The sequence below is a fragment of the Stegostoma tigrinum genome, chromosome 8 (assembly GCF_030684315.1).
Source record: "Stegostoma tigrinum isolate sSteTig4 chromosome 8, sSteTig4.hap1, whole genome shotgun sequence".
In the NCBI taxonomy this organism is placed as follows: Eukaryota; Metazoa; Chordata; class Chondrichthyes; order Orectolobiformes; family Stegostomatidae; genus Stegostoma; species Stegostoma tigrinum.
The window spans coordinates 92,630,443-92,650,711 of NC_081361.1; the positions used below are offsets into that span (position 1 = coordinate 92,630,443).

At 44.4% G+C, this 20,269-nt stretch overlaps 1 protein-coding gene across 8 annotated transcripts in view; it reads left to right on the top strand.

Moving 5' to 3' along the window:
* The window catches only part of nexn (nexilin (F actin binding protein)), a 98,536-nt gene that overhangs the window by 34,453 nt on the left and 43,814 nt on the right, over positions 1 to 20,269 (top strand). For 5 of the 8 annotated variants that reach the window (XM_048538605.2, XM_059648131.1, XM_059648130.1 and 2 more), the window contains exons 2-5: positions 8,579 to 8,667; positions 18,006 to 18,197; positions 18,811 to 18,892; positions 18,997 to 19,145. In XM_048538605.2, the coding sequence (XP_048394562.1) occupies positions 8,641 to 8,667; positions 18,006 to 18,197; positions 18,811 to 18,892; positions 18,997 to 19,145 (450 nt within the window). In that variant the 5' untranslated portion in view covers positions 8,579 to 8,640. The remainder of the gene's footprint in view (positions 1 to 8,578; positions 8,668 to 18,005; positions 18,198 to 18,810; positions 18,893 to 18,996; positions 19,146 to 20,269) is intronic. The other 3 variants (XM_059648132.1, XM_059648135.1, XM_059648136.1) reach the window with 3 other exon arrangements.

A 20,269-nucleotide genomic window follows, 5' to 3' on the forward strand; every position in this document is an offset into this window, starting at 1 on the left:
GCTGCTTTGGGAAATGAGAAATGCAATTGCTTCGCCACTTGCGAGGCTCTTTGCATCCTCGCTCTCCACTGGAGTTGTACCTGAGGACTGGAGAGAGGCAAATGTAATTCCTCTCTTTAAGAAAGGAAATAGGGAAATCCCCGGCAATTACAGACCAGTAAGTCTCACGTCTGTCGTCTGCAAGGTGTTAGATAGGATTCTGAGGGATAGGATTTATGACCATCTGGAAGAGCATGGCTTGATTAAATGCAGTCAACACGGCTTTGTGAGGGGCAGGTCATGCCTCACAAACCTTATCGAGTTCTTTGAGGATGTGACTAGAAAAGTTGATGAGGGTCAAGCTGTGGATGTGGTGTATATGGACTTCAGCAAGGCATTTGATAAGGTTCCCCATGGTAGGCTCATTCAGAAGGTCAGGAGGAATGGGATACAGGGGAACTTAGCTGTCTGGATACAGAATTGGCTGGCCAACAGAAGACAGCGAGTGGTAGTAGAAGGAAAATATTCTGCCTGGAAGTCAGTGGTGAGTGGGGTTCCACAGGGCTCTGTCCTTGGGCCTCTACTGTTTGTAATTTTTATTAATGACTTGGATGAGGGGATTGAAGTTTGCAGACGACACGAAGGTTGGAGGTGTCGTTGACAGTATAGAGGGCTGTTGTGGGCTGCAGCGGGACATTGACAGGATGCAGAGATGGGCTGAGAGGTGGCAGATGGAGTTCAACCTGGATAAATGCGAGGTGATGCATTTTGGAAGGTCGAATTTGAAAGCTGAGTACAGGATTAAGGATAGGATTCTTGGCAGTGTGGAGGAACAGAGGGATCTTGGTGTGCAGATACATAGATCCCTTAAAATGGCCACCCAAGTGGACAGTGTTGTTAAGAAAGCATATGGTGTTTTGGCTTTCATTAGCAGGGGGATTGAGTTTCAGAGTCGTGAGATCTTGTTGCAGCTCTATAAAACTTTGGTTAGACCGCACTTGGAATACTGCGTCCAGTTCTGGTCGCCCTATTATAGGAAAGATGTGGATGCTTTGGAGAGGGTTCAGAGGAGGTTTACCAGGATGCTGCCTGGACTGGAGGGCTTGTCTTATGAAGAGAGGTTGACTGAGCTCGGATGTTTTTCATTGGAGAAAAGGAGGAGGAGGGGGGACCTAATTGAGGTATACAAGATAATGAGAGGCATAGATAGAGTTGATAGCCAGAGACTATTTCCCAGGGCAGAAATGGCTAACACGAGGGGTCATAGTTTTAAGCTGGTTGGAGGAAAGTATAGAGGGGATGTCAGAGGTGGGTTCTTTACACAGAGAGTTGTGAGAGCATGGATTGCGTTGCCAGCAGCAGTTGTGGAAGCAAGGTCATTGGGGTCATTTAAGAGACTGCTGGACATGCATATGGTCACAGAAATTTGAGGGTGCATACATGAGGATCAATGGTCGGCACAACATCGTGGGCTGAAGGGCCTGTTCTGTGCTGTACTGTTCTATGTTCTATGTTCTATAACAAGGCGCAGAGCTGGACGAACACAGCAGGCCGTGCAGCATCAGAGGAGCAGGGATTTTTTGGGAGAAGGGTCTAGGCCCGAAATGTCAGCTTCCCTGCTCCTCTGATGCTGCTTGGCCTGCTGTTTTCATCCAGCTCTGCACCTTGTTATCTTACTACCTACAGTGTACACTCTCGAAACTGTGGGCAAAAGAAAGTATCAGTCAAGTAGATCTAACTAAAGATTTGGACTAATAATCTTCCAGGAGTACTATTTTTGGAACCAGGTAGAAACCAAGTTCATGTGATAATATGTGGGTCAATGTATATTATTAGCAATGACAGCTCATCAACTCTAATTAGCAATTAGAGAGGGAGGTGCAAAAGGATTCAGCTCCAACTGTGTCAATCTAAAATTAGTACAGGTACATCAAAAAGCTATGCAAAGCTTCTTGCAAATACTCTTAACCATCCCAAATCAAAACAAGATAATAAACCCCAGAACTGGTGATGCTAACATGTACACATTTAATACGCTAGCAGTAGAGATTACTGTAAATTAGAAGGTTGTTGGTTTGAGCTGCATTAGAGATTTGAGTATGCTGGGGAGGCAAAATCCTGGTGGTATTATTGCTGGATTGTTAATCCAGAGACCCAGATAATGTTCTGGGGACCTGGGTTTGAATGGCAGATGGTGGAATTTCATAGAATAGAATCCCTACAGTGAGGAAGCAGGCCCCTTGGCCCAACAAGTCCACGCTGACCCTCTGAAGAGCTTCCCACCTGTACCCATACCCATGTAATCTACACATCCCTGGACTCTATGGGGCCAATCCACCTAGCCTGCACATCTTTGGACAGTGGGAGGAAACCGGAGCACCCGGAGGGTGCCCACGCAGACACGGGGAGAAGGTGCAAACTCCACACAGACAGTGACCCGAGGCTGGAATTGAACCAAGGTCTCTGGCGCTGTGAGGCTGCAGTGCTAACCACTGAGCCACCGTGCTGCCCCTCAATTCGCTGAAATTAAGAATGATTACCATGAAACCACTATTGATTGTCAGGAAAAACCCACCTGGTTCACTAATGTCCATTTGGGAAGGAAAACGCCATCCTTACTTGGCCTAGCCTACATGTGACTCTAGACCCACAGTAACGTGGGTGACTCTTAACTACCCTCTGGGCAATTAGGGATGGGCAAGGAATGCCAGCATCAGCCAGCAACACCCTCATCCTGTGAATGAATATAAAAATACATATATCATGCACACAGGTGATGCACTTTGGTAGGAGTAACCGGAAGGCAAAGTACAGGGCTAATGGTAAGATTCTTAGTAGTGTAGATGAGCAGAGAGATCTCGGTGTCCATGTACACAGATCCTTGAAAGTTGCCACCCAGGTTGACAGGGCTGTTAAGAAGGCATACAGTGTTTTAGCTTTTATTAATAGAGGGATCGAGTTCCGGAACCAAGAGGGTATGGTGAAGCTGTACAAAACTCTAGTGCAGCCGCACTTGGAGTATTGTGTACAGTTCTGGTCACCGCATTATAAGAAGGATGTGGAAGCTTTGGAAAGGGTGCAGAGGAGATTTACTAGGATGTTGCCTGGTATGGAGGGAAGGTCTTACGAGGAAAGGCTGAGGGACTTGAGGCTGTTTTCATTAGATAGAAGAAGGTTGAGAGGTGACTTAATTGAAAGATATAAAATAATCAGAGGGTTAGATAGGGTGGATAGGGAGAGCCTTTTTCCTCGGATGGTGACGGCTAGCACGAGGGGGCATAGCTTTAAATTGAGGGGTGAAAGATATCGGACAGATGTCAGAGGTAGTTTCTTTACTCAGAGAGTAGTAAGGGAATGGAACGCTTTGCCTGCAACGGTAGTAGATTCTCCAACTTTAGGTACATTTAAGTCGTCATTGGACAAGCATATGGACGTACATGGAATAGTGTAGGTTAGATGGGCTTCAGATTGGTATGACAGGTCGGCACAACATCGAGGGCCGGAGGGCCTGCACTGTGCTGTAATGTTCTATCTTCTATGTTCTATCATGTAAGCTCGCATGCAACTGCAGTTTTCTTGTGGCACTGCCCAGTTGGAGGTGCTGTTTTTTTAGATGAGATGTTAAACTGGGGCCGTGAGTGACTGTCCTGTTGGGATGTAAAAGATTCCACAGCATTAGCTGAAGAACAGGTGAAACTCCCTGATGTCCCGGCTAATAATCCTCCCTCTACAAGGAGCAGGCCCAGTCGCCATTTATTTTGCTTGTGTTTGTGGCACTTTGCTCCACACAAACGGGCGTTTTTTTTTCGAAAATTCATTCACAGGATATGGGCATCAATGGCTCAACCTCTGCCCTTACCCTCAGGTTAAACCACCAACTGTCATCTCTCTCTCGGGAGACAGGAGTCCTGTCTTCTGGTAAGACTGAGGTGACTTTACCTTAAATAGGGACCAACATCAAACAATTGTATGTTAATATTGCAAGCAACTACTTCAGTTTTTGTCATGTTTCTCCAGTGCACTAATTTCTTTGAATGACATGCCACCATGGAATGACGTACATCATATTCGAGGAAGGGTCACTGGACCCGAAATGTTAACTCTGTTTTTCCTTCTGCAAGGCCTGCTGAGCTTTTCCAGCAACTCTGTTTTTGTTCCTGTTTTTCTACCTTAATGCAGTGTGTTTTATAGTCGATGATTTATTATGTATAGCACATTCTGCGCCATTTTGTGTATTGTGTTGTGGCCTATTGCACAGGACCTGAGATACAATGGTAGCAAGGTCAGGGTGGCACGGTGGCTCAATGATTAGTACTGCTGCCTCACAGCACCAGGGGGCCTGGGTTTGATTTCACCCTTAAGCGACTCTCTGTGCGGAGTTTGCACATTCTCCCTGTGTTTGTGTGGGTCTCCTCCAGGTTCCTCCCACAATCCAAAGATGTGCAGGCTAGGTGGTGCTAAATTGCCTGCAGTATTTGGGGATGTGTAGATTAAGTGGGTTGTAGGGGGATAAGTTTAGGCAGGATACTCCTAGAGTCGGTGTAGACTTGTTGGGCTGAAGGACCTGTTTCCACACTGTAGGGATTCCATGGAAAATCATGTGGTAGTGTTAGGGGAATTGTGTGCATGCCTTTTTGCAATTTGCCTCCCTGCCCAGATTAGAATCCCATTGTTAGAGTTAAGGGGCAAGGCCATTGGTGAAACCAACAAATGTTTAGTACTGATAGCTGTTACGACCAGATCTCGAGGAGTGGCATTGACTTCCTTCTTTCCAATCCTTTCAGCCACACACAACTAAAATTTTCAGTTCTTTTTAGCCATGCAACTATGTCACAATTCAACTAAAATGTAGTTTAAAACAAAGGAGCCAGTAACAATGTTCTGTTGGGTGAAAGCAACAGGAATTTTATTACTCACTGACTAATGGAGGTCATAGTAGTGGAGGACCTATAGTGACAGTGTCACTGCGCAGTAATCCAGAGGCTAATGATCTGGGGACGTGGGTAGGAGATTGCGTTATAAGTAATGGTTAAAAAGGTTGGGATTCTATTCACTAGAGTTTAGAAGAATGAGAGGTGCTCTCATTGAAATATATAGAACTCTTTAGGGGGCTTGGCAGAATAAATTCTGCGAGGATGTATCCCCTCATGGGAGAGTTTAGGACCAGAGGGTACAGTGTCAGAATTAACAGGTGCAAATTTAAGATTCAACTAAGGAGGAATTTCTTTTCTCTGTAAGTCTTTAGAACTCCTTGCCACAGAGAGCTATGGGGGAAGAGACCTTGTGTTTATTTAAGGCTGAGAGACATAGATTCTTGATCTGTAGGGCTATGGGGAAGGGGTTGAAAAGTGGACATGAGGAAAATCAGATCAACCATGATCTAATTGAATGGTGCAGCAGGCTCAAAGAGCCAAATGCCTATTCCAGTTCCTGTTTCTTATCATCTTATGCGTTTACACCCTACCACGGAAGATGATGGAATTTGAATTTTAAAGAAAAGCTGGAATAAAACACCATATAACTACAGTCTGTGATTTTATTTTAAGATCTGATTGATTAATGTCCTCTAGAGAAGAAAATCTGCTGCCCTTACTTAGCGTAGCCGACATATGACTCGAGACTCTCACCACTTTTAGCTGCCTTCTGGAAAATAAATGTCAGCCGAATAAATAACCCTAATAAAAATGATAAAATGTGGCATCAAACACAGGTTTCAAATCTGAAAAAGGCACAGCGCCTAGTACAGAAAGAAAGGTCAAGATTGTGCAGATTAAAAGTGGAGTGCTTGGGTGTAAAGTTTAGCCTAAGACCATAGTTATAGACTCATAGAGTCATTCACATGGAAACAGACCCTTCAGTCCAATCAGTTCATGCTGACCACAATCCCAAGCAAACTAGTCCCACGACCTGCGCTTGACCCATATTCCTCCAAAGACTTTTTATTCATGCACTTATCTAAATATCTTTTAAATGTTATAATTGCACCTACATCCAACACTTCCCATGAAAGTCCATTCCATACACGAGCCAATCTTTGTGTAAAAAAATTGCTCCTTATGTCTTTATTAAATCTTCCACATCTCACCTTTAAAAACATGCTCCTAGTCTTGAAATATCCCACCCTAGGGAAAAGACATCTGCCATTCCCCTCACCTATACCCCTTATGATTTTATAAACCTCTAAAAGGGTCACCTCTCCACCTCCTATACTCCAGAGAAAAAATTCCCAGCATATCCAGCCTCTCCTTTTCACTTAAACCCTTTTGTAGATGACTTGCACCTTCAGCAGTGGCATAATTAGTACATAATTTTGGTAAATGGATGTTCTTCTAGTTTACATTTTCATTAAGCACCACCGTTCAAGAGAGAGTAAGAGAAACAGAGAAAAAACAGCAAGCCTTCCTGTTCTGAACACCTTTTTGCTTCAGTCTCTGTCTCTCTGTCTCTCTCTCTTTCTTTCTTTCTCTTTTTCTCTCTCTCTGTGTCTTTCTGTCCGAAAAGCTGTTGCCTGAAATACAGTTCTTTTGTGTGTTCCCATGGTTGGCTTAATCCCACCCTCCCCGTCAACTTCAATCATCTGCAAGTGCATTCAACCCAAAATGTGAAACTTCCAGAAAGGTTTAAATCAAACATGAGATACAGATCTGATTGACTGGTGTCAGCTAATTTGATTATATTAATTTCAGTTCAGATTGGGTCTCGTTTATTGATGGTTTACAGAACTGGCTCATCCTGCGCTCACTCTGTCTATCTCAAACCATTGTTCTTCCCTTTTTTTAAAGACAATTCAGTCCATGAAAGAGCAAGAGTAATAAAATCGCACAACTGAAATTGAAAATTGGTACAATTATTATAAGATGGTAGAAGAATTAGAACCTAAGGGATGATGGTAGCTTACAGGTGGGGGATTCTTCAGGAAGTGACAAAAAACCATCTCGTAGTCATTTCCTGAATCATTATTGCTTATTGAAAGGAAGCCATGTACAAGCAACTGAAGAAGAAAGAGCAGGACAGCAGAGTGTTGCAGAATGAACATGGGAGATCACTACAACACGGTGATACAGTGTAGCATTGAGTGAACTTTCCGCTATGTGTTTTGTGGAGGACTGGCTGTGGTGACTAATTCCAGGATGTAACTGATACTGGTGTAGCGCTTCAAGGTCTCTCGGTGATCAACAGATTATGTCACTAAGGATTTGATGACTACTCCTGATTGGAAGTGTGAGAAAAGGAAATAAAATTATTTGAGCATTTATATATTGTACGTTTCACAACCTCAGGAATTCTCATAGCACGTTACAGCCAGTATTTATAAAGGGCAGTTACTATTGTCTTGTAGGAAATGTAGTAGTCAACTTGCACCCACAAGCTCTGTCAAATAGGAACATGAAAATGACATAATGTTACGATGTTCATTGAGGGCTTAATATCAGTGCGGACCTCAGTGGGAATGTCCTCTTCTTTTGCTCCTACAACTTTGCTTATACCCACCTAAGAGAAATGACAGGGGCCTCAGTTTATCAGCCAGCTAACCATTTGGATACAAAATTGGCTTGAATCTGGGAGACAGTGGTGGTCGGGGGTTGCTTTACACTCTGGAGATCTGTGAGCAGAGGTATGTTACAAGGATTGGTGCTCGGCCCACTGCTTTTCGTCATTTGTATAATTGATCTGGATATGGATGTAGGAGGCATGGTTAGTAAGTTTGCAGATGACCCCCAAAATTGTTGGTGCAGTGGATAGTGAAGATTTACCTCAGAAGACAAAAAGACTTTGATCAGATAGGCTGATGGGCTGAGGAGGGGCAGATTTAGATAAGTGTGAAGTGTTGCATTTTGGTAAGGCAAACCAGGACATTATATGGTTGATTGTACATTATACCAGGACTTATTCAGTTAAATTGCAGAGCTGTGAGGAATGTCGCTGAACAGAGAGCCCTCGGGGTGCAGGTGCATAGTTCCTTGAAAGTGTAGTTGCAGGTAGACAGGGTAGTGAAGGTGCTTGCCTTCATTGGTCAGAATATTGAGTATAGCAGGACATCATGTTATGACTATACAGGGCCTTGGTGAGGCCACTTTTAGAATACTGCATAGACCTCTTTTCTCCCTTCTGTCGGAGAGGTGTTGTCAAACTTGAGAGGGTGCAGAAAAGATTCAGAAGGATATTGCTGGGATTGGACTGTTTGTGTTATAGCGAGTTATAGGGAGGGGCTGAATTGGCTGGGGCTATTTTCCCTGATCATCTGAGACTGAGGGGTGACCTTATAGTGGTTTATAAAATCACGAGCGGCATGAATAGGGTGAATAACCAAGGCTTTTTTTTCCAAATATAGGAGAGTCCAAAGCTAGAGGGCGTAGATTTAAGGTGAGATGGGAAAAGATTTAAAGAATTAAAAATTCAAGTTTTGAAAACTTAAGTTTGAATTTTCAGAGCCATGGGGAATCTGACCTCATGTCATCTCAAGATGACCAGTCCAGTCGCGTGGCCTCTACCCTCCCGTGCTCTTGGGCTATAGGGTGGCTGGTTTGACTCATTTTAGTGCAGCTTTATAATGGGAACGAGTGCTGAAGGGTAATGAGTAATTTTGATTTCTGTTTAGGTGTGGAACGTGGCTGAAGGCAATTAAACTGAGATAAGGTCCCATAAGAGCCAGGAACAAGCATGACTGACGTGGCACAGAAAGCCAAGGTGAGTCGAGAAAGGGTGCATGGGAGCTAAGCTCACCAGTCATCAGGGGTTTCATCTTCTGCTTGAAAGAAAATAAAATAAATTCCTTCCAAAATCCCACTAGGATTGAAGCTATCCGATGATACTTCGGTCTTGAACGTTGCTGCATCTGCATGAATGTCCCTCAATCCATTTACTAAGTAAAGGTATTAACCTGGAAACAAATGAATATGTTTGTCACTGAGTAGCTTACAAAACAGCTCCACACTTTAATTCAGCCATAATTTTAGGGACATATGTCAGAAGATATAACAGGGAAAGATGGGGCTTCTCTAATGGAGCTGATGAGGGCATAATGGATCGAATAGCCTCCTTCGACATCATAATTATTCTGTGATTCTGGGGAGGTTGTCCACCAGGGGGTGGGAGAAATGCTGAACTTGTGCAGTAGGAGGTACTCACTCCCCTCCAAAAGGGGTGGTCAGCACTGTAGAGTGAAAGAGAGAGAGAGAGAGATATCTGTATGTGCCCAGTTTATGGAGGAGTCCCAATTGGCGTTGCCAACCAATGTCCCTCAGGCAGACCAACTCAAAACATTCAACTGTAAATCACAAGACACTGATGATAATGTGGGCCGGTTGAAGTTGGACAGCTATAGATAATGTAACACAGTCTGGTGTTATTAATTTCCCTCAATAATCCTTAAATTATTCAGTGCCCTACTGACAAGACTCAACTTCACTGTTTGAAACACACTGACCTTATTGTCTGCAGAAGGTTTATTTTCTAATCCTGGCCCAACCATTTGCTGTGCTGAGGACATCAGGTGCAGGAGTGAAGTGATGTTTCACAAGATAATGACATTCAATGTGTTACTGTTACATGCGGGTGAGAAGATGATGAGGAAAATATCTCTTTACCATCCAGAATCACTCCCAAGAAAATTGTGAATTTGAGGAGATATATTGCTGGAGGAGGGTGTGGATTTCTTTATAGTCCTCCTGCGATGAACAAGTCGATCCTCCACCTGCAGATGTTTGGATGTGTGGGGCAGGATGTCCCATGTGATGATGAGATCCAGAGTGCGTGAATTTGCTTCCCCTACTTTCCCTTCTCTGTTGCTGCCACTCTCATCATTAAGGCATTGGAACACAACTGTGAAGCAGCTCAATGGACAGCTTTCCTCCATTCTGAATGATCAGTAGCCAGCTTCTCCCAATCATCAATCTCAATGCTGTCATGCTTCAAGGAGGGCCTTGAGTATCTTAGCCCTGCCTTGGAAAACTGCCCATATGGTAGTTGGGACAATGTGTCTGGATGGTTGAGACCCAATGTCCATTGTAGTAGTTATGTTTCTTTTTCAGGAGCTTTGCTTGTGGAGGTGACCTCATGGCAGGCAGTAGAGTTTGTTCAGTTGTCCTTACACTGCGTCAGGAGAATGTGGCCGAGGTTTTGCTAGTGGAATTGGTCCATCACCTTCATGTGCCACCGAAACACAGTCGGGGAGAGTGACTGGAACACAAGGACTTCCATTTCTTCTGGAGTTCTTTGTTAGCATGTTGGACCTCCTCATCTCTGGCAAACATTTTGAGAGAGAGAAGGACTTAATATTTTCCAGGGTCACTCCCTCGTGTAATGGTGGAACAGTTGGATGACCAGGTGTGGGCTGACATGAGGTTTCTTTTGGCAACTTTCAAGGGCAGACCCAGTTTCTTGTCAGGAGGTTTGAAGAGATTGAGAGCAGCTTACAAACCTGGTGCAAAGTGAGTGATGATAGTGTAGTCACCTACAATCTGTAGATGATGCATATTGTTATGGACCAGACCAAACCCACTCAAAATATATTAAGAAGATAGCCTAGACCCTAATTTTCTCTCATTTTAAAGGTAAGTGCCAGGCATTGAATTCTGGATTGGTCAAACTACCAATCTTAAGCAAAACATGCTTTATTCATACACTGTGGTTAAAATACAATAAAAGAGAAGAAATTGGAATAAATTAACCCCATTGGAAAACTTAACAGAATAATAGATTATTTAACAACTAAACAACAATTCTTGCAATGTAGTAACATCCCATAAACACACCCTTGGCAAAGGCAAATTCAGTAAACCAGATTGTCTCACAGGCACAAAAACAGAAGTTGCTGGAAAAGCTCAGCAGGTCTGGCAGTGTCTGGGAAGAAAAAAAAAATCAGAGTTGACGTTTCGGATCTGGTGACCCTTCCTTAGAACTGACTGTAGCTTGGAAAACGCATATAAACTGACATTTTCCCAGCTACCGTCAGTTCTGAGGAAGGGTCACTGGATCCAAAATGTTAACTGACTTTTTTTTCCACAGATGTTGCCAGACCTGCTGAGCTTTACCAGCAATGTCTGCTTTTGTGTCTAATTTACAGCATCCGCAGTTCTTTCAGTTTTTATTTAGTATTTGTCTCACAGGCAATTCTCCAGTCCACAAGGAACAAAGCATTAAGAGAAAACTCAGAAAGATAGAGAGTAGGAGGGAGAGATGTATTAGAACACAGAAAATAGAATAGTACAGCACAGTACAGACCTTTCAGCCCACAATGTTTTGCCGACCTATTGTCCTACTAAGATTAATCTACCCTGCGTACCCTACATTTTACTATCCTTCATGTGCCTATCCAAAAGTCACTTAAAAGCCTCAAAAGTTTCTGACTCCACTATCACTACCGAAAGCACATCCATGCACCCACCACTCTGTGTGAAGAACCTACCTTTGACATCTTCCTTATACCTTCCTCTAGTCACCTTAAAATTATGCCCCCTCGTAATAGTCATTTCCACCCTGGGAAAAAGTCTCTGGCTATCTATTCTATCTACGCCCCTCATCATCTTGTACACCTCTGTCAAGTCACCTCTCATCCTCCTTCACTCCAATGAGAAATTGTAGCTTCCAAATCTAGCTTCAAGATCCCCAGCAACAACTGCAATTGAAAAAGTAAAACTAAAAATCCTGGTTCTGTGCAAGCTTGACCCCACCCATTCAGGCTGCTTCTATTGTTCCAACTTACATAAAAATAGCCAAGGTCTCATAGCTGTTTATTGCCTTGAGCATGCCACACAACACCTCTCTTTCAACTTAGCCCAGTGTGGGTAAAAGCACGCCCTACGCAGGGGAAAGCGAGCCCTCATGGGGAAAGCCCAGCTTGGAGTGTCTGTAGGCCCATAGCTTAAGATAGGACTGTAATGTTTGACATTTTAACTTCATTTTGCAACATTTATACTGAGAAGACTGCTGTACTGAACTTTTTAAACTTATTTCTTGATTTTTCTATTTCTGTAACGACAATTTTGTACCAAGGTACTTTGTAGCTTAGGTGGCAACATTATATACCTTTCATTGTACTCCTGTACTTGAGATAATAAAACCTAACTCTAAATCTAATTAGGTAGGCTGTGGATCTGCAGCATCAACTCTGTTTCTCTCTCCACTGACGGTCCCTGGCCTATTTTCAGAATTTCAGTTTGTAGCTCAGATTGCTCAGTAGTTTGCTCCCTATAATATGCTCAATTCTGGGTATTCCTAAAAATGGACTGTTTTAATTTACAATGGGGGCATATTCATTGTTCAATGCAAAGTGTAGTTTTTCTGTTAAAGCCTATGCGTGTGAATAAAAAGGTATAATAATCAGAGGGTTAGATAGGGTGGATAGGGAGAGCGTTTTTCCTAGGATGGTGACAGCGAGCACGAGGGGGCATAGCTTTTAATTGAGGGGCGAGAGATATAGGACAGATGTCAGAGGTAGTTTCTTTACTCAGAGTAGTAAGGGAATGGAATGCTTTGCCTGCAACGGTAGTAGATTCGCCAACTTTAGGTACATTTAAGTCGTCATTGGACAAGCATATGGACGTACATGGAATAGTGTAGGTTAGATGGGCTTGAGATCGGTATGACAGGTCGGCACAACATCGAGAGCCGAAGGGCCTGTACTGTGCTGTAATGTTCTATGTATATTAGTGCAGGCTAGTTGGTTGGTGCTAATTTACTGGAATCCTGTGATTTTTAAACTTGAACGTGAAATGAGGGATCATGTGACAAAAGAACGTCACTATTAGTTCGAGATATTCTGATTTGTGCATGAGATTATTTGGGGAGCTTTTGAGATTCAAGTCTGTTGGGTGTTGCTGTCTGAATATTCAGCATAGTGTGAGAAAAAGCAACGGCATGAACACCAGTAGAAGACCAGTATTTGTTCAGGAATACACCAGTAGAACTCACAAGTAGTACCCAAGGTGGTATCAGGAAAACTGGTGACGGTCCCTGTAATAATGGTCATGGCACCAGTATTTCTGGTTTTGACAATATTGCAGATATCCATGTCCAAATGGATTATTGTTCGTGTTTTTTTTTTAAATGTATGGGTTGAATGTGCAGAACTAAAGTTAAAAAAGCACATTGGCAGGCAAGTGTTGTTTGTGTGGGTGAAGGCACTGATGGCAAGAATGTTCCTTATGGTAATAGCCTGACAATTATTAAAGATTTTGAATGCTGTTTTGTCTGGTATTATGTTGTTGTACCTGTGCTGCTTGCATCCCATGAGGTAACCTCATCAGAAATCTCGGTTTTGTACAGGTAGCATTCTCGCCTCAGAGTCAGAATATTGTGGGTTCAACACCTCATGCTGGACATTTGGGCAGTTATATCTCGTCTGGTACTCCAGCGAGAACGTGTTGCACAGATTCTCAAGGGAAAATGTTAAACTGACAGCATGTGGTTTCCAAGATAATAAAAAGTGTGAAGCTGGATGAACACATTAGGCCAAGCAGCATCTCAGGAGCACAAAAGCTGAAGTTTCGGGCCTAGACCCTTCCAGTAATCTAGAAATTGGTTTGCATGGTGCTGCCTCAGCTTCTGGTGGACCAGTGGTGAGTTAGTGGGAGAGAGGGATCAACCATGAGAGCCAAGAGTGGCGGAGTGCATTTCAACACGACAGCACCTACTGTCTCCATTTGCAGGTTAAGTTGCTTCTTTTTAGAAGAAAAAGATATCTTTCTTAGTGTTAGTCTCCTGGAGCAATAACTTCGATGGAGCAGTTTAGAGGATGATGTTTTAGATGATGTTTTCCTGAATACAAGCCACTGGATGGCATAGGATCCCTCAAACAGGCCATGGATGTCAGTGATAACAAAGTGTGGAGCTGGATGAACACAGCAGGCCAAGCAGCATCTTAGGAGCACAAAAGCTGACGTTTCGGGCCGAGATCTTTCATCTGATCGGATTCCAGCTCCACACTTTGTTATCTTGGATTCTCCAGCATCTGCAGTTCCCATTATCTCTGATCACAATTTCAACCCCGTGGACGTCAGTCTCTCTGTTTTCATCACAGCCCCTGGGCTCTGCATTATTAGCCTTTTCCATCATAGCAGGTGGTCTACTTTGCCATGTTGTCCAGTCACCACAGTAAAATCAAACATACCTATTCCACACCTGAAAAGTCTTTGTGCTACCACTTCCTTTCGAGGACATTCCTGCATCACTTAATTCATGGCTGTTTTTGGGAGCTTGCTGTGCATAAATTGGCCAATCTGTTTCCCTCATCACAACAGTAACCGTACTCCAAAAACCTCTTCATCACTGGAAAGTGGTTTGAAACATTGTGGAAATCTTTGTCACATTTTCACATTTGTCCCACCATAGAATATTGAAACCAGTCCTAGTCTTTTAGGAGATAATGGGAACTGCAGATGCTGGAGAATCCAAGATAACAAAGTGTGGGGCTGGATGAACACAGCAGGCCAAGCAGCATCTTAGGAGCACAAAAGCCAATGTTTCGGGCCTAGACCCATCATCAGAAAAATGAAGAAGGGTCTAGGCCCGAAAAGTCAGCTTTTGTGCTCCTGAGATGCTGCTTGGCCTGCTGTGTTCATTCAGCCCCACACTTTGTTATCCTGGTCTTTTAGGAAGGATGTTAAAGCCTTGGTGGAAGTGCGCAGGAAATTTACCAGGGGCTTCAGTGTTGTGTAATAGAACTGCTTTATGTGATGAGAGGTTTCGTTGGCGTACAAGGGAGCGAGTGCTTTCAGTAGGAGGAAGATTAGTAAACAGTCGGTATGATAATTAATTTTAAAAAATTGTGTAGGGGAGATTGGAACATCTTGACACAGTGAGCTGCTGCAATCTGGAATGTGATGGTGATGTTGAGAGCAGATTCGCTTGTAATTTACAAACAGCCATTGGATACAGGGTTGAAAAGGTTTTAAGGAGCTCTGAGGAACACAACAAAAGAGCAGGCGGATAATAAAATGTGAGGCTGGATGAACACAGCAGGCCAAGCAGCATCTCAGGAGCACAAAAGCTGACGTTTCGGGCCTAGACCCTTCATCAGAGAGAGCGTTTTCTTTATTCACTTGCCGCAAGTATCTGCACACAGCCCAGACCCCCTGTGCTAATACCTGCATTCGGTCCCTCCCCCCACTCTCACAAACCTCCGCACACAGCCCCAGTGGACTCCTCCTCCGCAAATACCTGCACGCACCCCCCGGCAACACCCGCACGCACTCCCTGGTCGCCCCTCCCGCAAACACCCGCACACAGCCCCAGGCGCCCACTCCCCTGCAAATACCCGCACACACCCCAGCCCCCAACCCCTCACAAATACCCACACGCACCACAGACACCCCCACCACCCCCCACAAGTACTCACACACACACACACACACTGCACCCCTTCGCAAATGCCTGCACACAACCTAGACCCCCCACTCCCACGAATACCTGCACACATGCCAGCCCCCGCCCCCCAACAAATACTCGTGCACACCCAATCCCAAGCCCCCGCTCCCACCGCAAATACCCGCACACACCCCAGCCCCAGCTCCAGCTCCCGCTCCCCCCCAAATACCTACACACACCCCAGCCCCAGCCCCCACTCCGCATCCCCAGCCCTAGCCGCAGCCCCAGCACCCCCCACAAATACCCCCACACACCCCAGCCCCAGCCCCCACTCCACCCAACAAATACCTACACACACCCCAGCCCCAGCCCCCACTCCCCCCAACAAATACCTACACACACCCCAGCCCCAGCCCCCCCAACAAATACCCGCACACACCCCAGCCCCAGCACCCCCCACAAATACCTACACACACCCCAGCCCCAGCCCCCACTCTCCCCAACAAATACCTACACACACCCCAGCCCCAGCCCCCCCAACAAATACCCGCACACACCCCAGCCCCAGCCCCCCCCAACAAATACCCGCACACACCCTAGCCCCAGCACCCCCCACAAATACCTACACACACCCCAGCCCCAGCCCCCACTCCCCCCAACAAATACCTACACACACCCCAGCCCCAGCCCCCCCCAACAAATACCCGCACACACCCCAGCCCCAGCACCCCCCCAACAAATACCCGCACACACCCTAGCCCCAGCCGCCCCCAGCAAATACCTGCGCACACCCCAGCCCCAGCCCCAGCCCCCTGCAACAAATACCCACACACACCCCAGCCCCAGCCCCAGCACCCCCCCACAAATACACTCACACACCCCAGCCCCAGCCGCCCCCAGCAAATACCCGCGCACACCCCAGCCCCCCCAACAAATACCCACACACACCCCAGCCCCAGCTCCCCCCAACAAATACCCGCACACATCACAGCCCCAGCACCCCCCCAACAAATACCCCACACATCCCAGCACCAGCCCCAGCTCCCCCCAACAAATACCCACACACACCCCAGCCCCAGCACCCCCCCACAAATACGCTCACACACCCCAGCCCCAGCTCCCCCCAACAAATACCCACACACACCCCAGCCCCAGCACGCCCCCACAAATACTCACACACACCCCAGCCCCAGCACCCTCCAACAAACACCTACACACAGTCCCAGGCCCCCCCCCACCACCCCGACAAATATTAGCATAAACTCCAATAACCCCTGGTGGAGACCTTTGGCAAACAGAAGTTGCAAAATTCACTGCACTGACTTTGTCATGATGATTGCTCAACAGCCAGAAATAAACGGGGCATAAAATTATAGGCAGGCTGTGTTGCCAGCCCCAGATAGGCAGGAAATAAAACACTTGTAAATATTGACAGATCCCTTGATGTTCCCTTGCAGATTACACTTTAAAAATGTGTGGGTTGGATAACTAATTAAACACTAACTATGCATCCATTGTACTTTGGTGCGATAGTTGGACTTCCGTGAATGTTTTCCCTCAATTTCACCTGGTACTGTGTGACTGATTTACTTGTAATTACCTTGGAGATGATTATTTCCTTTTTTGTGTGCTGCATGCTCCCATAAGCTCAATTGTAGGCTTCTTTTACACTCCCAAGCTCCAATTTAACTAAGCAGTATTTAAATTAAAGCATCATTCAAGATGAACAGCATTATCTTTGGAATGAATGGATGGATGGCACCATGCTTTGACACAATCGGGTGTGAAGGGAGATGCAAACTGTGGGTGAAATATTGCCCTCCATAATAATTTTTAAAAATTCATTAACAGGACAAGGGCATCGCAGACTAGACCAGCATTTATTGTCCATTCTAATTGCCCAGAGGGTAGCTCAGAGTCAGCCACATTGCTGAGAGTCTGGAGTCACATGCAGGCCAGACCAGGTAAGGATGGCAGTGATAATGGGAACTGCAGATGCTGGAGAATCCAAGATAATAAAATGTGAGGCTGGATGAACACAGCAGGCCCAGCAGCATCTCAGGAGCACAAAAGCTGACGTTTCGAAGGGTCTAGGACCGAAACGTCAACTTTTGTGCTCCTGAGATGCTGCTGAGCCTGCTGTGTTCATCCAGCCTCACATTTTATTATCCAGGTAAGGATGGCAGTTTCCTTCCCTAAAGGACATTAGTGAACCAGATGGGCTTTTCCGAACATCAACAATGGAATCATGGTCAACATTAGATTGTTAGTTCCAGATTCTTTTTAATTGAATTCAAATTCCATGGTAGGATTCTAATCTGGGTTTCCAGAACATCACTTTGGTCTCTGGCTTAACAGTCCAGATAAATTAATCCAGAGATAATACTACTAGGCCATCACCTCCAATATTAGCACCAAAGATATCAGAACATTCCTTTTCTTTATTTCCATCAAGACATTAATTTTTAAAAAAAAATTAACCCACAAATTAACAAACTGTTGCTTTGCTGGATATTCAGGGGATATTCCAGGGATCTCAATGGATTAGTCGTTAATTATTGAAAATGTGAAAGACACTTCTTCATTCCTTTTAATTCTCTATCATCTGTTTAATAATTTTCGTCATCTTACACCTTCTTTTTGTTAAGTTCTTTCATTTATCTCTTTCTCCCCCCCCCCCTTTCTTTCTCTGTCTGTTTTTTTCTTTCTAACCCACATAGATGCTTCTATCTACATCTAAACCTGTTCATAAATCATACGTGCCAAAGCTGGCCAAGGGAGATGTTAAGACTAAGTTCGAAGCCATGCAAAAAGCGCGGGAGGAAAGGAGCAAGAGGAGATCTGGAGAAGAAAGGAGAAGGAGAAATGAACAGTATAAGAAGGAGAAAGAATGGACAAAGATAAAACAGGAGGTCGCTTAGTTTATAAGTCATATCTGTTTTACCCCTCAGAATGACTGTTCCTTGTTGCTCATTTATACTGATGAGGCTGACAACAGATCTGTAGAAACTGTTTAATTGATTCACAATTTAGCATCAGAGGATGCTGAAGCTTTGGAATTGTCTACTCAAGGGAGCTCAGTTTAAAATATATTTTAGACAGAATTCGACATATTTTTGTGTTATTCGGGAATTAAGGAAATCAGGGACTGTGTAGGTTGATGGAGTGAGATAGAAAATCAGCCGTGACTTCATTGAATGATAGAGTGGACCTGGAAGGCCACAGGCCCAATCCAGCTCCCAATTCTGACCTTTACTCAAATCGTGTTACCATTAACATTAACCATGAGGTAAAAGTCACAAAGGAAACATTCAAATGTGTTCACCCTCAGGTTTGTTCCACCCGATTCTTCCCCAATTCTCTTCGGTCCAATGTCAGCTTCGGTCCTCAAAATCACCTGACCCCTTACATTGAGTTATTGTTTTGTAATAGAGTTCATAGGTCCTTGGTGCTGCTGCTGGATGTGAGTGGATTTATTGTTGCAAAAAAAAATGCTGAACCTCTTTTTCCCTTGATTTATTTCAGCTAAGGGAACTACTTGCTTCAGATGACGAAGATGACAACAAATCAAACGAACTGAAGAAGGCGTACGTCCCTAAAATGACAGGTAGCAGCAACTGAAATCAAATTCGCCCAAACTTTCAGTGTTCCCACCAGGCGTCAGAACCTGGGGACGAAAAGAAATGAGTGTATGCCTTCCTATATCCGCAGGGACAGTCAAGGGCAAGTTTGAGGAAATGGAAAAGGTAAGGCAAGAGGAGGAGAAGAAAAGAATGGAGGAGGAGCGGCAGAGGAGGATTCATCAGGACATCTTGGAGAAGAGGAAGTTACAACGCGAACTTGCAAGAAAGGCCGCAGAGGTACTAAGGCATTTCCCGATTCATTTAAAAAAAAGCTAACATTAAAGTTTGATTCGTAGGAACATTGAACCGGAATCCACTTTGCACAATATTATTGGAATCCTCTTCCTATTTCCTTCATTAGAACAACACTTAAATGTTCAAATGATGTATTTATGTTTTGAAACACATAGCTCAATTTGACCAAGTGGGGGAACAAATTCAGTCTTTGAACATAGAAGCAGGAGTAGGCCATTCAGCCCTGCAATGGATCTGCTTGTTCACACCAATGGGAAATGTAGGGTTACGGGTGTAGGGTAGAGCAGGTGGGTTTGTGTGGGATGCTCTTCAGATGGTCAGTGTAAACTCAATGGGCTGAATGGCCTGCTTCCACACTGTAGGGATCCTATGATTATTGCTGACTGCGCACAATATGAAGCTGATAATGTTTTGGGATAAAAATAATAGTTCTACTTTGTTTAATATTTCATTTCTCTGACCAGATGTACAGTTTCATTAAAATTGTACCATTAATGTGTTTTTGTAAACATTTCTTACTATATTTATGACAGATATTGCTGCAAATGCACATGCATCTTGCTGTTAGCAAATGCAGCTTTCAATGTTGTCACAGCTGGCTTAATTTGTACCCTTAGATCTGCATTCCTGCCCACTCCTCATAACCTTTCATCTCCTTAGTTAATAAGAATCTAGCTATCCCTGCCTTAAATATACTCACAGACCCTGCTTCCAGCAGAAAGAGGATCTGTCCATTTTTTTTCTATTTTCTTGGGGTTGACCAGTATGTATCTTATATTCCATTGACCCACCTTGATTCCATTCCCCATTAAAAGCCTTGCTAAGCTAAAAACTGTCAGTCTGTTTTTTGAACCTTCTTGTGAAGATCATGCCTCAGTACACAATAGCTTTCTAAGGGGCTGAATGGCCTACTCCTGCTCCTACTTCTTACATCCTTTTTTGTCTTCAGCTCCCGACCTGTACCCCACATATTTTCAGCAGCATCGTACTCTGTATCCCTTCAATAATATAGTCAGTAGAATGAGTTCTCTAGGGTTGTCCAGCCAAAGATCAATACGAACCAATTATATAACCACTTCTTTCCTAATCTAGCCCTCGAGGAAAAA